This window comes from Onychostoma macrolepis, chromosome 09 (genome assembly GCF_012432095.1).
Source record: "Onychostoma macrolepis isolate SWU-2019 chromosome 09, ASM1243209v1, whole genome shotgun sequence".
Classification (NCBI taxonomy): Eukaryota; Metazoa; Chordata; class Actinopteri; order Cypriniformes; family Cyprinidae; genus Onychostoma; species Onychostoma macrolepis.
Window position 1 is genome coordinate 31,237,701 of NC_081163.1, and position 19,194 is coordinate 31,256,894.

At 39.5% G+C, this 19,194-nt stretch overlaps 1 protein-coding gene across 1 annotated transcript in view; it reads right to left on the minus strand.

Annotated features, from left to right (window-relative positions):
- Window positions 1-19,194, minus strand: part of myo16 (myosin XVI) — a 207,122-nt gene that overhangs the window by 38,681 nt on the left and 149,247 nt on the right. Inside the window, 6 exon segments of the mRNA XM_058786814.1 lie at window positions 2,145-2,508; window positions 2,511-3,319; window positions 3,823-4,193; window positions 6,432-6,678; window positions 6,775-6,871; window positions 9,933-10,035. Coding sequence (XP_058642797.1) covers window positions 2,145-2,508; window positions 2,511-3,319; window positions 3,823-4,193; window positions 6,432-6,678; window positions 6,775-6,871; window positions 9,933-10,035 — 1,991 coding nt within the window.

Genomic DNA, 19,194 nt, shown 5'->3' on the forward strand with positions numbered 1-19,194 from the left:
CGTAAACTCCTTTGATGAGCTATACAAATCTGTGATTCATGTCTCTGGAGCATGCAATGCAACTGTTTAAAAGGATAGTTCACACAGAAATGGAAACTGTGTAATCATAATCTGTGTTTCCATTACCCTTCAAATTGTACAAATTGAAACTGCGAATTGAAAATATGCCCAATGGTAACATTTCAATTTCACAAAAACTCCCATATCACAAAAAAGTTTTCACGCTCGCATGAGGTGGTTCTCGCAGCGACGGCTGCGATATACGTAAACCTACCAACATACATCAAAATGAGTTATCGCGAGAGGAAAAAAAAGTTTTAGTGTTACATCGGTTAATGGAAACAGCTTCATTTCGCAATAGTTTTTTATTGACATTTATAAAATATCGCAAAAAGTTTTGTGCAAATCTGTGAAATGCAGCTATTTACTCACCCTCATGACATTATAAATCTGTATGACTGATTTTCTACTGTGAAACAAAAGATTTCAGCAAAAAGTAGAAATACTGTACTGTCGCTCTGTGGCACTTTCAACATTGCTTTTTCTGACAGAGAGGCCTGGCGTGGTCCAACACTGGCTCAACTATAGACAAAGTGTTTGAGAGACCTGCTTGGTCATTCAGGTATGCAATTCCTTTTGGTGCCACAAATGGCACCGGAATTACTTACAACAACTTTAGAACACATGTACTAGGGGTGTCGCGATATACCGGTATTGACTATAACCGTAATATTCAAATCATGAAATATTGACATCGTGTTAATTTTAGGTGTGACGATATACAGATATTTTTGCGATAACCATGATATTTGTAATGAACAGGACACTTAAGATAACACGACTCGCAAATAGCCTACTCCAGTGCCAGTACCTGGTTGAGCTCCCAGGTGGCAGTATTGTGTCTTAACACTGACACCTGTCAAACAAGAAGGTGATGAAGCTCGCTGTCGCACCAAAGAAATTATACTGACGCGCTACCCTGAGAAGAACCATGTTCAATATTATACAGACAGTAAGTTGTCATTATTTTACTAGTCATGAAATGGGAAACGTTGCATTAACCTGTTAACAGCGGTTTCCTGTGTTCATATATTTAAATAAAGGGGTGATTCTTTTAATAAGTACTACTTTTTCTTTACTCGTCTAAATTTTGTATTTGTATTTGCAATCGAGTCATGGCCAATACATGTGCGTAGCACTTGATTTCTTTGTTCAAATCTTCTTTACACGATTAAAACAAATCCAGAAAAACTGAGCGACCACATTGCTACATTAAACACTGTAAAATGTTATTTTGGTCACATTGCCATGCACTTAATGCCTCATCTGCGGTCGTTCTAGACGCACATTAAAACTGAATTAGAAGCGCTTTAACTGCACGTCTTCATTGGCACCGGTGCAACTATAGGTTAAAAAGATTAAAATGCGGGTAACTTACACAAGTTAACGCACGTCCTGATATTGCCGAGTTAGACGTGTTCCTGGGTCAACATATTTTGTTGACCCTGGAACAACATTTTAATCCAAAAATATAATCTTAACCATATTCCTACACCTAAACCTAACCTTAACCATGAGTAATCCCTAAAATCAGAGGAACTGATAGATAAATTACACTGATGTACAAGCACCAAACACTGATTGTAATCCTAAACTTCACAAAAATTATAAACTGGTTCTTGAAATCTGATTGGTTAATCACAATGTTGTTCCAGGGTCAAAGATGTTTACCCAGGAACACGTTGCACTTGGCAATATCAGGTTGTGCCAAGTTAACAGGTTAAAGTATCAGTTTTGATGTTAATATTTATTCATCATACTGTTGAACTTGACAATATTTTCTCTCTTGTTATTTCATAGGGAGCTTCAAAGAAGACAGAGAAAGCCAGAGTACAGGTCAGCTGTGACCTGAAGAAGAAGTGAAAATGCATGTGCCCTGTGTTTATCAGTATCCTTAGGTTCATTGGGTAAAAAGAAAAACTATATAAAGTAAAAATTAATTTGGCTGATTCCCCAAGGTTTCTATAGATATCGCGATATATCGATATTGTGAATTCTTTTGGCCACAATAACCGTGGTGTGAAAAATCTAATATTGTGACAGCCCTAACATGTACCCCAACACATGCACAAACGCTCACTCACCGCTGTCACGGATCTTTCTTCCAGTGGTGGACTTGCGGAGCAGGCTGCGCCCTGAGCTGAAAAGGGTGTTGAGCTCATCTAGAGGGCTGGTGAGGGGTCTCCCATTGGCAGGGTTGAAGAGCAGAGGCGAGGAGGAGCAGGAGTGAGCTCTGCGGGGCTCTGGCCTCGAGGTCTTTACCGGGGAGAAGGGAGGTTTGGAACTGCTTGGGGGCGTCTCTGCCAGACTGTGCCCCATTTTATGGGAGACTTTGGAGGAATCGGTGGTAGCCACAGAAGATGCACGGGTCAGAGCCAAGAAGTTTGGTTCAGGGGGGAAGGGGAAGTGGGATGGGGGACGGTAAGGAGGTGGAAGTGCTGCCGGAGGGGAGGAGGGGGAGGAGGAGTCAAGGGAGGCGTGGATTTGTCTGGCATTAAGACGGAAAGACTCGGTGAGGAGTCAGCTCTTTGCCGGGTATACTGTGGGGAGAGTGGGCTGCCCCCATCCTGGCTGGTGTAGTTGAGGTTGGTCTCGAACACAGGCAGCTTCTTCACCTCCAAAGGCGTAAGGGGGGACTCATCTGAGGCGGGAGAGCAGGTAACAGGGGACGGAGGGAAGACTAGAAGTGGGGGACGATGTGGAAGGAGGTTGGGGAATGGAGCTGGAATGTCACATGCTGTCCCATCCTTGCCCTGCTGCTTTCCCCCGAGCGTGCCAGAGTGCTCAATCAAAGTCACAGGCCTCTTGATTTCCAGCACTGGGGCAGGTAGGGTAGTGGTAATGGGATTGACAGCTTCAGGCTTGATCACTGGAGCTGACCCCACCTCATCAGGTGGGAAGTACTTCATTTCCTCATATACCGCCTCTCCCAGTTCTGGACTGTGGGAGTCAGCCAGGCTGAGGGCTCTTGAGGCCCCCACCATCTCAATATACACATCCTCCTCATCCTGGCAGGGGTAGAGGCTTAGCACAGAAGAATGGGGGCCATCCGCAGATGCTGCTCGCTGGATGAGACCCAAGCAGTGGCCGCCTCGTATCAGGCTGACAAGTTTCATGTCTGTGGGGCGTGCAGGAGAAGGTACAGAGATCTCCTCATAGGAGCCTGTCAGTTTGGTATTAGGGCTGCGTTTGGGCTTGGGGGGTGGGATCTTCTTCATGGTGCTGTAGTCATCACTGTGAGGGCGTGGTTTAGAGAGAGCTGGAGGCGTAGTGGGATAATGGATGGTTTTGGAAGGAAAGGGAAAGATATTTACTGGAATGCCAGGAACAATTCTCAGTATTGAAGTAGATCAAGACATTTAGCTCTGTGTTGCATGAAACATGTATATGGTCAAAAGTATGTGGACATCTGAACACCAGACCTACATTGTATTTACAATTAATTAATATTTAATCTACATTTATTATATTGAAACCACTGTCATTAATGGCAAGTTGGTACTCCCTAATTCTCCATGCACTCTTCTGGAAAGGTTTTTTCACTAGATGTTGGAATAGGGATGCAAGTATTGCACCCATTCTGACACAAACGCATCAGTGAGGTTGGACTTTGATGTTGCATGATTGGGTCTGGCTCCCAAAGGTGAATCAGTGGGATTCAGGTTTAGGCTTTGTGCAAGTCAATGCATCATGTATAATAGAAGAGGGTGTCCACATACTTTTGGACATGCAGTGAATGTTTGAGCTCATATTTATACGTACGATCAGAAGGAGAGAGTTGGGTTTTTGGTGGGCTTCCAGATGGAGAGGCTTGACCCTCAGCAGGGCTCTCTTTGGGTGCAATACTCAGTCCTGCGCTCACTGCCTCGTACGATGCACTCAGACGTGTATTAGGGTCTCGTTTGGGTTTGGGAGGAGGTTGTTTTCGTGGGGAGGAGAGACTCCCTCCATTTCCATCCTCAGTGGAGTGTGATGCAGGCTGAAGGGCTGCTTTGATTGATGTCCCGATGCTGGAGTGTACCAAGCTGTCCATAACCAGGGGTAGAGGCACAGAGCTGGAGCGGAAATGCCGGAGTGGTCTGTTCCCCCCACGACCCGCCACATCGTTAACCCTCCCACTTTTTTCAACAGCCCTAAACAAAAGGATGATGGGATGAATAATTCAGCAAATTCAAATAGTACAACTGCTTGTGGAAATAAGATTTCTAGTGCCATTTCTGTCATTCATCATGGCTGGTATTAACCTGGTATCTTTCCCCCTCCCCAATCTAGCAAATCATTATTCATTCATATGTTCATTCTTTCAATCATTCACTTACTATCAGACTAGAAGCATATGTACTGTCTCAATGTATGATGGGTAGTGAAGGCGCTAAGCAGCTGCCATGTGTGGGAGGATCAGCCTCAACCTTCATAAAATCAATACACCAATGTCAAGCTGTCCATTCATTTCTGGGCAAAGATTTCATTACACTACACTAACTGGAATGGGTGTTTCCTTAACAATAAATATAAATAAAATAAATTACTAGGCTTGTCAATCGATTAAAAATGTAACCTTAATGATTACACGATATGCAGATCAAATTAATTCTCAAAAAGTGGTACTTCCTGGTAGTCAGGGGCACAATGAATTGTGGTAAAAGAAAATTATACACACATATGCACAAAGAACAAACCACTTTGTTTTGCACTTTTTTTATTGTTTTATTTTTTTTAGCATGCATTAGTATTAAAGACTCAGAGACTACTCATTTTCATTTCTTCCTTGATACCAGTAAAGGATAACAACAAATTAGCATTGCATTATGATTCTAAACACTATGATAAACAAAATTAAAGCCTGAAAAGATTATTTACATTGCTGACTGTTTAAGTCTAATCTGATTCCTGTAATACTCTAATGTGACATGCACACTCTTGTTTGATATTTCCCCTATAATCTGGGCCTGCCATCTGTTGTTCTCACAGGAAAGGCAATGGTGTGTTGGGGTTGATGGTATTCAGGGAACAGGGGGAGTGGTGAGGGGTTACAGTGACTTAAAACCCTAAGGAGATCTCAGCAACCCAGAGTGGGGGGTGGGTCTTATCTCTCTCTGATTAGCAGTATGGAGCTCCTCTTGATTCACTGATTGAGTTTGCCACATCCTAGATTAGCTATGAAACCCCCATCACTCAATCACTCAACCTGCACCTCCCTCATTTGTGATGCTAAAAGTGAATGTATGTGATAAATGCGTGTGCGTGTTTTGTAGAACAAGAAGCCCACCCCCTTCATAAAAGCAGATGGTCATATGCAGAATGATTGAGGCACTGCTGATGACAATGGCCACCCAAATACACCTGTGTTTATGCTTGTGTGAATAGATTCCCTTCCAATGATACTGATCAGCACTTCCTTGGCAACTGTTGCATTGTGTCAGTTGTTTATGCCTAATTTCTACATAAATCTGTGCTAAGTCCTGTGTGTTTGGATAGTTTTAATAAAGCAACAAGCCACTTAATGTTCTGTGTTACTGTGATTTCATCACTGGTATGGGTTGGTCTTGAAGTAGAGTGCTTAAAACACCTTTCACCATGGATCTTGCGACTCATTTAATCAGAAATTGTTTTGTTTGTACCTTCTGAAACTATTAATAAAAAAATAATAAAAAAAATGTATTTTTGCCTTTGGAATCAGTTTTGGGTACTGAATATCAATCGAATAGGCAAATCTTGCCTTGCAGCTTGCAGACTTTTTCAGATGGAGATGGTAGTATGTATTGTATGTTCCACTGTTAATAGCATCTACAACTAACCTGAGATCAGGCTTCCTTTTTGCTGAATTCCCAATAACATCTCAAAAAGCGCCAGTGATTCTGGCATCAGTGGCAAACTAAGGCACATTCTGTGCCCATTTTGTTTGCAAAGGGAGAACAAGTAGAACCAATAAAACCTCCCATGAATTTTTATAGGTTCCTCACACCCATGTGGAAAAGGCCCATTTTGGAAATAATCAGACACTCCAATATAATTTAGACTGTTAGATTGTCTAATATAATCCTTCAAGAGAAAGTCTCATAGTAGCACTCTGATTTGAGATGCCACATTTGATTGAATTTCAGCAGACAAGTCTAAGATTTCTTGAAAGAGATCCTCTAAGGGACACCAATATGAATATGATTATTTTCCTGATATGTATTTTATTTTAATAACTATTTAAACAATAGAGAGAGGAGCGCACTCAACTTCTGAGAACCTTGTTACCCTAGAAATAGCTGGTTTTAATAATTGAGAATAATTTTAAATTGAGATGTGTGCATTGTAAAAAGAGATTACTAACAATTCATGGTTAGTTAAAAAAGTAACACATTGTCTGCTATAAGTTTCACCTCTTGGGCGAGTCTTCTTCTTTGCCCACAGGTTCTGGTCTCTCACCCAGCGGTGGAGCACTCATGTGACCCCGGAGGCGGTCGTTCTCTCGTGCGATATCTGCTGCGTTTTGGATGACCAAGCTGTCGTAAGCACGCATACCCAAGTCCTCTGCTCCCTGAAGGAACCGTTGGATGTTACACTGCTCCTGCTGCCGAGACGTGAGCCTGCGACGTGCACATTGTCTGGCCAACCAGCCACGCACCACTGAATTACACACACACGCACACACGATTAAGTAAAAATATGAGCCTGGTGACAGATAATACAGTATGACCACACAGTCTCTGCCGATCACGTTACCTTTCTGACAGACAATAATCTTCCTGTGCAGTTGATGGCAGCGGTCATTAAGGTGATCGGCCTGCCAGTATCTCAAGAAAACCTTACTGTTCCCCATCTGAGCAAGAGAAAAAAACAGGAAGAGAGATAGGTAATCACATTAGCTCTGTTCCAAAATAGAGTTTGCTGCCTACTACCTATATTCACAGAAAAAAAAAAAATTTGCTGCTTGTTGAATTTACTTGAAATCAGCTAAAGCAACACAATTGCTGAACATTTGATCACAACTTAATTTAATTTTGTACAGCCCACTTAAATGTCAAATTAAAGTTTACTTAATCCACTTTGTTATTGAATCATTATTGCATTGACTGAAACTGTATAGACAGATTTTTAGTTCACAACATGCTTTACACAGGACTGAATTGGATAGAAAAGAATAAAATTAAGTGTTATTTTATGAATTTTTGAGTAAAAGGAAAGACCTGTTTGTGTTTCATGTTCAGTTATTTGGGACCTTTTTTGTTTTTGTGGAGATTGTGGTTAGATTGTATGATGGTTATATGAAGATTATGGTGTTGGTAGGTTCATTCAATGAACGTTACTGTTAATGTCAGTGCTGTGGCAAGCAAACATTTTTTATTAATATTAAGATAAATTTAAAGAAAAAGTATTTATTCAATTTGTTCATTTTACTTAACCGAGTTAATTCCATGTGTGACCTTTACCTAAAATATTTTCTTTAGCAGAAACAAGAAAAAGAAAAATTGAATAAATTTGAATCTCTTTTTTACTTCCAGTTTAGAAAAATGACTGCTAAAACAGTATCATAATTGATATGTAACCTAATAACCAAATAACAGTACATCACATGAGTCTCAACTTACAATTGAGTTCAACAGAGTTTGATGATAGCATGATGCTAAACTAAACACAAAGCACATACGGTATCTCACAGAAGTGAGTACACCCCTCACATTTTTGTAAATATTTAATTATATCTTTTCATGTGACAACACTGAAGAAATGACACTTTGCTACAATGTAAATTAGTGAGTGTACAGCTTGTACAATAGTGTAAATTTGCTGTCCCCTCAAAATAACAACACACAGCCATTAATGTCTAAATCGCTGGCCACAAAAGTGAGTACACTCCTAAGTGAAAATGTCCAAATTGGGCAGTAGCCCCTCATTGCAGAACAAAAGATCCAGGGGGCGGGGTTGGATCCACATCCAGGGGGTGGAGATTGGTAGGTTTAGGGGTGGAGATGGGTAGGTTTAGGGGTGGTGATGGGTACGTTTAGGGGTGGGGATGGGTAGGTTTAGGGATCAGGGGGTGGAGACAGGTAGGTTTAGGTAAATGTAAAGTGGGAGGAGTTAGATCTAGATCCAACCACACCCCCTGGATCTTGTGTTCTGCAGTGAGGACCATCTCAAATTGGGCCCAATTAGCCATTTTCTGTCCCCGGTGTCATGTGACTCATTAGTGTTAGGTCTCAGGTGCGAATGGGGAGCAGGTGTGTTAAATTTGGTGTTATCGCTCTCACTCTCTCATACTGGTCACTGGAAGTTCAACACGGCACCTCATGGCAAAGAACTCTCTGAGGATCTGAAAAAAAGAATTGTTGCTCTACATAAAGATGGCATAGGCTATAAGAAGATTGCCAAGACCCTGAAACTGAGCTGCAGCACGGTGGCCAAGACCATACAGCGGTTTAACAGGACAGGTTCCACTCAGAACAGGCCTCGCCATGGTCGACCAAAAAGTTGAGTGCACGTGCTCAGCGTCATATCCAGAGGTTGTGTTTGGGAAATAGACATATGAGTGCTGCCAGCATTGCTGCAGAGGTTGAAGGGGTGGGGGGTGGGGGGGTCAGCCTGTCAGCGCTCAGACCATATGCCGCACACTGCATCAAATCGGTCTGCATGGCTGTCATCCCCTCTTCTAAAGATGATGCACAAGAAAGCCCGCAAACAGTTTGCTGAAGACAAGCAGACAAGCGTCCTGTGGTCTGATGAGACCAAGATAAACTTATTTAGTTCAGATGGTGTCAAGCGTGTGTGGCAGCAACCAGGTGAGGAGTACAAAGACAAATGTGTCTTGCCTACAGTCAAGCATGTTGGTGGGAGTGTCATGGTCTGGGGCTGCATGAGTGCTGCCGGCACTTGGGAGCTACAGTTCATTGAGGGAACCATGAATGCCAACATGTACTGTGACATACTGAAGCAGAGCATGATCCCCTCCCTTTGGAGACTGGGCCGCAGGGCAGTATTCCAACATGATAACCACCCCAAACACACCCCCAAGACGACCACTGCCTTGCTAAAGAAGCTGAGGGTAAAGGTGATGGACTGGTCAAGCATGTCTCCAGACCTAAACCCTATTGAGCATCTGTGGGGCATCCTCAAACGGAAGGTGGAGGAGCGCAAGGTCTCTAACATCCACCAGCTCCGTGATGTCATCATGGAGGAGTGGAAGAGGACTCCAGTGGCAACCTGTGAAGCTCTGGTGAACTCCATGCCCAAGAGGGTTAAGGCAGTGCTGGAAAATAATGGTGGCCACACAAAATATTGACAGTTTGGGCCCAATTTGGACATTTTCACTTAAGGGTGTACTCACTTTTGTGGCCAGCGGTTTAGACATTAATGGCTGTGTGTTGAGTTATTTTGAGGGGACAGCAAATTTGCACTGCTATACAAGCTGTACACTCACTACTTTGCATTGTAGCAAAGTGTCATTTCTTCAGTGTTGTCACATGAAAAGATATAATACAATATTTACAAAAATGTGAGGGGTGTACTCACTTCTGTGAGATACTGTATACTGTATATGTTGTGTAAAATAGTATATCTTTAAACTCAATCTTTGCTTAGCAGTATTAAAAGGAATATGAGATTAATATTAAGATCAAGAATCAAAATCGCTCGTCTGCTACCTTGGATTTTAATGATGTTGTCATAATACATCCTAGAACTGCTTTCTTTGCAAAGGATAGATGTGATGCTGGTATAGAATTTGGAAAAACATAAGGTATCTCAAAACACAATTATGTCGCCTACCTTAGACTACGATGCCTTAAAATCCAGTCTCTGTAATCCATGCTCACTAGCTTCGGAACAGAGCATCTGTCCCCTTTGAACATTTCCCTAAAGCTCTGTAGACATCTTTGGTAACTCACCTGCCAGCCCTGGAGTTTACAATGCTGCAGAATGTGGCGGCACTTCTCCTCTGCGGATGTTTTCTTCCTGTCGGTGAGGATGGTGTCCACCAGCTCTCTGTATCTGCACCACAAACCCACAGAACATCACTGTCACCCACATACTCAACTGCAGAGGATGAGCTATGACTCTATGAGCCCATTACTGCTGCGTTATAGCATGATGGCCACTAATGCCTGTACGGGAATGTTGTCTGCATGAACCATAAAGACTACCCACTTCCTGCTGGCCTTGTTTAACAGGGCTGTGATTTTCAAATGCAATAACCACCATAGGACTTCTTAATTGCTCATTCAGCTTCACCCCCTTGGTGGGAAAACCCACCGAGAGATGCAATTCGAGGGTCAAAGGGTTTCAGAGTCTGGAAGACTTCTCGGCATCTGCTGCGGTGGCAGTTGGCAAGACAACCATTCACAGAGAAAGGTCAAACTTGGAGAGCTTTGCTACATTGTTCTGGAGTAGAGGGATCAAGCATCTGTGGCGCGAGAGGGTAAGCTGTAGACACACCCCTCGGACACGTGTGTGTTTGTGCATTTGGATTATGCGTTATGAACATCTGGCGCAAGGGAATGGTATTTAATAATCAACGAGACTAAAGGAATTCACAAATGAAGAACTCAAGCATGCGGGATCCATGCTAATTACATCTAAAAAAAACAAAAACAAAACAAAAAAAACAAACAAAAAAAACAATTGCTTTTCTATCTTGAATTCAATCTGTTGCTTTTCAAATTTAGATTCAGGAAGTGAGTGTACATTTTCAGATTGTTCATTAAAAAAAAACAAGATCTATTTAATAATGAAAGCCTGTACAGTTACTCCACACAAGCTCTACTCAAGGTTATCGATTTTCTCACTTGACGAAATCTTGCTCTAAATTGGCCTCAGTTTATGCTTCATTGTACAGTTCTTTCAATATGGAATTTTTATATAGTGAACTTTCAGACAAAGTACAATTGCAAGGGTGATGTATTAGTATGATGATACGATTGCTTTCAATTTTATATGGATTACACATCTGAGAGAGTGATATTACTCATTGAGTCTTACTATATCCCAGTATTGATGATAACCGTTTTAAAAATGAAATATTGATATGTTAATACGATACATATGATAATAGCATAAACAATCCAGTACCATTTCTATATGGTTGAAACAACAGTAGCTGGATCACATTTACTGTTGCTCTGCAAAATTTTGCAGGTGAAGTCCATTCATTTCAATAGGAATCGGTGTAATTTGGAGTTTCACGCAAGGGGCGAAAAAGTTCCCTATGCAGATTTCACTCATATTCAAATCAATCATGCGAATTTACAAATTTTAGTGCTGACAAACACAAAACTGAGTGTTCTGAAAGCCACTTCTGTGTGAGCAGTGATTTATTCATCGCTACAGTATTGATAATGGACCCTTTTTTCTGCTTTCAAAATTTTGCCTAAATTTTAAGGATGTGACCACACTGTAACACCGACTGCCACCCGTCATGAAAAAAACAAAACAAAAAAACACAACGACAATGCTGCAACTGCTGCACAAAAATCATGTTGTCAGAAATGGAAGGCAAAAACGAGACTCTCTCTCCAAAAAATTCTATAGATATATCATTACTGTGAATTATTTTAGACATCATGATAATCATGTGGCGATAATGTGATATCGTGACACATTTTTAATATGTGAACTGAATTCTTCTGTTCATATATTTTTAAATTTCACAGCAACTCTTTTGTTGACCCATATATGCATTTACACATTTCATTCCCAAAACATTCTGCATTTTTGATGTGATTTTCCAATAATACTTCACAAAATTGATCTTTTATTCTGGCTGCCTATTATCACAATTAAACATGTGGTGAATACTTTCTCATATGCAGCTGCATTATGGGCCATTAAAGTGTCATGCCTGTGATTTTTGATGCAAGAAATCTTAATGAGAGGGTGAAAATTGACATACTTTGACTTTCAACAAAAATGAATAAATAATTTAAACAATACCCTCACCGTTTCCACCGAGCACAAAGCTCACATGCTTTGGTCAAGTGGCACATGGTGAACAGATGGGAGGGTTGGATTGTAGGGATGTAGTGTATTGGGGGGCTTCTCCATGCGCTCAGTCAAACACTTGCTTAAGCCTTAAGCCAAATTAACTCAGCGTCTCCCTTTCAATGTGATTTACAGCAGCCTGGTGCTTCTGAACTTCCCCTAACCCTTCTTCCATGACCAAGACCCACGGCTTCCCACAGGAGTCATCAACCATGAAGGGAGCCAGGGGAAACCAAAGATCTCGTATATGAAAATGAAAATTATTGATGCCCTCACATTGTAGGGCCTTTGGGGATTGAGTCATATGAACTCAAAAGGGTCGACTGCCTGGCAGTTAAGATCTGAATTGGGATTATGGGAAGGGGGAGATCTACCTCAATATTCACAGCAAATAGCCACAATAAAACAGCGAGGATGACAACAGACCATCATCTCTTATTCTGAGCATCATTATGGTGATAAGAACTGCTGACGGCATTTTTGCTGTCAGGAAAAAAGCAGGGACTCGTGTAGGAACATGTATTAATGCATAAATCAAATTGCTATACCTCTCAAAGTACTCGAGCTGAGCATACTAAGAAACAACAAACAAACAGAAAAAAACAGGAAGGTACAGAGAGAGCCTTATGTAAATCAGTGTATTATTGCAGGGTTTCCTGTTCCCAGCTGTTATCCATTAAAGCCTCTCACTAGGTGAAGAAAGAAAAAAAAAGTCACACTAGTGTTTGAGTGAAACAAATAAACCAGATGAAATGAGTAAGGCAGAGCCAGTTGGTGGTTAATATTATGAGGATCTTTTCAGATTGAGAAGAAATTTTGCACATGCAAGCTGCAATATGATATCTGATGTATGCATTTTGCATTATGATGGCTATTGTAGGTATTCATGAAAAGAAATATACTTTTGTGCATTAGAACAATAAATAAATAAAGGACATACTTTTACAATGTATGTACAATTGCTTCTTTAAAGATGTTTCTCATGATGTTTGTTCATCTTTCCAGATGAAGCAATAGATGTCTCAGAGATGCAAATAAAGTTATTTATTTAGTTATTTCAGCAAAGCCACATCAAAAATTACATTAAAGATGCCACAAAATATTTCTATTTCAAAAAACTGTTCCTCTGAACTTCCTATTCATGAAAGAATTCTGAACAATATGCTTTACTGTTTGTACAACGATATTAAGAAGCACAACTGTTTTTATCGTTGATGATAACACAAATATAACAACAATAATAATAATAATAATAATAGTAAGCATATTAGAATGATTTCTGAAAGAACCATCACCACATGACACCAAAAACTGGAGTAATGATGCTGAAAATTCAGTTTTGCTGTCACAATAATAAATTACATTTTAAAATGTATGGAAATAGAAAGCTGTTCTTTTAAATTGTAATAGTTTTTCACAATATTATTATATAATATTTTGTATTTTGATCAAATAAAAGCACCCTTGGTAATCATAAGAGTTCTGACTTCTTTCAAAATCATAACTGTTTTACTGACCTCAAACTTTTTGAACTTTTTATAAACATTATTGAGAAGATTTCTTGTAATTTCTTGTAAAATAAATTACTAGATAACTATTTTTTCACCAATAATATTTATAATTATAATATATTTTTTTTTACAACTAATAGCTATTTTTTTAGATGTTTAAGATGCTTTAAAAAAAATCAAAATTATGTCACTGCAAACCCTGTGTGCATGTCTTTCTTGTTTGGAAAACAAAATAAGAATTTGACAATTTGTTTTTCGTCCCCCTATAGTCATCGGGTCATCCAGTGTAATTTTGGATCTCACTGCCTTGGGAAAACATTGACAAAAAGAACCTTCTTCAAAAAATCTTTTGTTCCTAAAAATAAAGACAATCATACAGGTTTTAACAAAAATGAAAAATCATGAGGATGAGCAACTGATGACAGAATGTTTATTTTGGGGTAAACTATCCCTTTAAGAACATGGTAAAGAATACTTCAATCCCTCACTGCCTCATTTTGATTCACATCAAATTAAACCGTCTACTCTGACTCATATCCACGCATTTGTTTCTGAGTCTGTGTGTGCTGTAGTGTGTGACACATTGAGGATGCTGCATTGCGTTTAAAGGTGGATGAGTAGTTTGTCCTGAGGCTTGAGCTTAACTGTGATAAATAATCCTGTCATATTCATTAGTGCTGGCCCAGAGACTACCACACACCTCAGGCTACACACCCTACTTCATTCATAAAGACCGTGATGACAGAGAAGTAAAATACTGTACTCAAAGGATCAAATCGTCCAAGAACTTCTCAATCTCACGTCTCACATTTATAAAAAAAAACATCCATTCAAAAATATAATAACTTTCACCCTCACACATGCTCATGAATGGCTTGATGGAGGCGCTGGAGGTTGTGAATGGGCTCTTTGTGACTCGCAGCCTCTTTTCTGCCTCGGGAAGTCAAGGCGTCTTTGGAAGAGACGTGCTGGATGGAGGGTACACATGACTCCACATCATAAGCAAACACAAAGCCTCATTTATCCAAGGCTTCACTTCTTTATTTAGCCACAAGTCAACAGAAAATCAACACACACGTGTGCGCAGACTCAAAGATTGGCACATGGTGCAAGAAAAGGGGAAATTGTTTGTAGCGATTTGTGCGTTGTTTGCTCTGGGCAGTGCAAACAGAAATGATAAGTGAATGCCTGAGAGAGGTGGTCAATGTCAGATATGAATTATATACAATTTTATGATTTTTTTTTTCTGTCAACATAAAATAGCATAATTAAATTAACTATATATATTTTTTCTTTTACTATATACATACAATAAAATAAAACTTCCATTTTTTAAATAAATGTTCTTTTGAACTATTTATCAATAAACAATGAAAACGTATCAGTTTCCACAAAACTATTAAGCAGCACCACTGTTTTCAACATTGATAATAAGAAATGTTTCTAGAGCATCAAATCAGCATGAATGATTTCTGACAGATCATGTGACACTGAAAAACACCCGTAGAAAACCGTGTGTAAAACATACTTTAATTATTTTAAATATTTTTTAAAATAATTTTACCATCTCCAAACTTTTAAAACTTTAAAACATTAATGAGAGAAATAACTTGGAAATATTTGACAGAAACATCTCATTTAAGATTATTTATTGTAAAGTAATAACAATAATAATAATAATAATTTTGGATTTTCTTTAAGGTAATGTACAATCATTTGTCTAATAACAAGGTTGATTTCAGCGATACTTTTATTTATGTATATGTATGTTTGAGATGCTAAAAAGTCTAAATTATGTCACCACAAACCTGTGGAAAACAAAATATAATTTTGGACAATATTGTTTTTTTCTTTTTTCCTCCATATATTCATTTAGCCTGGTAATACCAAACTCTGCTACTTCGCTTTGCTTCGTAGACAGAGTCTGGAAGGGCATAATTGACAAGCGTTTTCTTCTCGTGGGCGGGCGCTTGTCTGAAGTTTAAAATCATTGGTGTACCGTAAGCCAATCACATAACGGTTGGTTATGATGTATGTTATTCGCCGGCTCAGCCGCCTCAAACTTCCGCTGTAAACACAGGTATGCGGCGAAAACAAAACCATCGAGCGAAATATCGGAGTGAAGATGGCTGTGAACGACTTTTGCAGATTATGTGAAGTAAATCTATGCATCCACAATTATCGCCTTGCTGAACTTTGGCCTCCCTAGTTTCTCGCTGACGATCGGTAACAGTTGATAAATTAAACTTTTCCCAAAACCTGTCGGGAGTAGGGCCACAACATCACCTCCACTGAAAATGTGAACCAAACACTCTTCTTGTTCGGGTTTCAGTTGGCAAATGCCGGGAATATTCTCCACAACAGAGTGAATAGCATCCCGTGTCTCCATGTCCGCTGTCGTTTTAGATTTCCCTCACCTAAACCTAAACTACAATCTTAAATTCAGCGCTTAGCGTCTACATCACGGCTCTCAGCCCGCCCTCTGTTTGCTGATTGGCCCGGCTGCTGCGGAGCCGGAGATAAACCGGGAGATGGTCTGATATATCAGACTGAGTACAGAAGCGAAATGAAATTGAGCGGAAGTACAAAGTCTGATGTAGTCAGGCTAATATTTATTGGGTCATCCAGTGTAATTTTGAACCTCGCTGCCTTGGACAAACTTTGACAAAAACAACCTTCTTCAAAAAAATCTTAGATTAAATCTTTTACAGAATTTGTTCTCACATAATATTTTTTTTTAAAGACACACACAAAGATTTTGAATTTTGCAACAATGTCTGTTGAAATTACTGTTCCTTCACTCTCAGAAATAAAGGTACAAAAGCTGTCACTGGGGCAGGACCTTTTCAAAAGGTACACTTTTGTACCTATTAGGTACAAATATGTACACTTTAAGTACTAATATGTACCTTTAAGGTACCAAAATGGACCCTTTAGGTACAAACATGTACCTTTTGAAAAGGTACCTCCCCAGTGACAGCTTTTGTACCTTTATTTGGTTTGTGTTTAACAGGCTTCAGATCTGGGCTTGTTTTTGAGGCAGTGAATCAACAGACAAGTATCAATACTGACATTTTTACAAATATAATGTGACAGGGGCATGAATAAGCAGAGTAAGATACACAATCAGATTGTGTTTAAGGATATGTGTTACACATATTTAGATATAGACAAACAAATAAGAGCAAATAAGAGCAATCAAAACCACAAATAAACAAGCTTCTACAGCTCTTGCCACACACACAAAGACATATACGAACAGCTTGAATGTCATAAAGCAAACACACACACACAGAATGCTGACAGAGCACCCCCCACAAAAGGCCATGAAAATTGACCTCCGTATCAGACAACCTCCCGCTCGAAAAGCCCAAAATTTCCATCACAATCGTCTGGCCTTCGTCTGCCTGCATCCTATCGGCAGCCTCTCACCCTGTCTGGCCCGCTGTAACATTATTGTGATGCTAACACACACACGTACACACACAAAAACAAACCGCGCACATGGCACCACGTCACCCATGCGCTCACAGAAAAACACAGCACATCATGGGAATGTGAGAATGGACGCCACAGATCGATTCAAATAATGGGAAAGCATATGTCTCACAGAGACCATTTGCTGCGAAAGAGAAAAGTTTCACTTTATGCAAATGAGCAGGTGACATGTGACCACAAGTAGTTAAGAAGACACTGGCACACAGTAGAGCCATCTTTCTCTTCTAAAAGGCTCTCAAAAATAGCTGTTATGCCTATCAGAAGACTATCTGCTTCATTTCATGCAGTCAAAACAATATTTACAATCACGGGAGAATCTGAGCTATTTTATCCCCAGTCTAAACATAAATGTCACAAATGTCTGGGTCATTTAATCCAGAGTCAACACGAGCTGCTGTCTGGGAGCTAAAATGTTCTGAGGATAAAGTGTCCATAGTCCTTCTCTTCCTCTCTCTCGTACCCTCTCTCTTTCTGAAAGATTCATGATGTTTACAGCCAGGTAGTGGAAACTTACAGTGTCATGTGACCAGCAGCGTCCCGATTCATTATCGCACTGGAATGTTACCGTAATCCTTTTATCCTTCACTGAGCGAGAGAGAAAGAGCAGTGTGCGATCTAATGAAAGCACACTGAATTACGCTGCTCAGAAAAACAGTGGAGAAGGAGATTAGAAAATTAGACACTTAAGTAAATCTAAAATGATAAAACAGTGAGAAAGACACTCAGGAGAAAAGAGCAGCGATGAGGAAAAGCTCAAGGGGCCTGTTCACACAGAAAGTGTTTTTCCATTCCACTGTGCTACTCTTCCATGGTTTTTCCATGTAAACATGGGCTACACGGATGTGTTTAAACTTTGGGCTCAGATCTCATGTTTAACGCATGACACCAGGTTATATAAATGAACAGATTAGAAGTGCCGGTATTCAGTAATGCAGTATCTCACGATAATGAACATGAATACAAAATAATGTGAATAATTATTTATTACAAATTATTCCGATTTTTTGAATGCATTTTAAGAATACTTTTCCTATCAACTGGTCACAATGCACAACACCGCTTTATGCATGCGCACTCTGATGTAGACGAGCACGGATGAGAAGCGCATGGCGGAACAAGTAAAGGAGATACTCTGGATGAAAGCGCACATTCACTCTCTGACAGCAGATGGCGCTAAACAGCAGAAATGCAGCTGTTACCCCAGAAACCCAGTAAACAAAGCAAATGTTTTAAATAGCCATTCAGATTTGTGTAATTGCTATGGTGTTCATCACAGCACCAAATACTTAAATATTTAGACTTAATAGGCTATTTATTTTCAAAATCATTTACATTTTAATCTGGACTACAACATGCCCTAGATATTGTTTGAAAATGTTTTGATTCTTGTTCGGTCACACTTTACATCAAGGCTTCATTAGTTAACATTAGTTAATTAATTAGTTAACAAACCCTCGATGAAAAATTATTCTAAACATTCATTAATCTTAATTTCAATATTTAAAATAAAAAATTGCAACTGTGTTATTTAATGAACTCAAGCTAACATGAACTAACACTTGTATTAACAAAGAATATTAACTTTCTGTAGCAAATGTAGCCATAGCTCATTGTTAATATTACAAGCCGAATTCTGGAAATGTTGGGACATTTTTTTTAAATTTGAATAAAATGAAAACTAAAAGAATTTCAAATCACACGAGCCAATATTTTATTCACAATAGAACATAGATAACATAACAAATGTTTAAACTGATACATTTTAAAATTTTATGCACAAAATGAGCTAATTTCAAATTTGATGCCTGCTACAGGTCTCAAAATAGTTGGGACGGGGGCATGTTTACCATGGTGTAGCATCTCCTCTTCTTTTCAAAACAGTTTGAAGACGTCTGGGCATCGAGGTTATGAGATTCTGGAGTTTTGGTGTTGGAATTTGCTCCGATTCTTGCCTGATATGCAGTATCTCACAGAAGTGAGTACACCCCTCACATTTTTGTAAATATTTTATTATATCTTTTCATGTGACAACACTGAAGAAATGACACTTTGCTACAATGTAAAGTAGTGAGTGTACAGCTTGTATAACTGTAAATTTGCTGTCCCTTCAAAATAACTCAACACACAGCCATTAATGTCTAAACCGCTGGCCACAAAAGTGAAT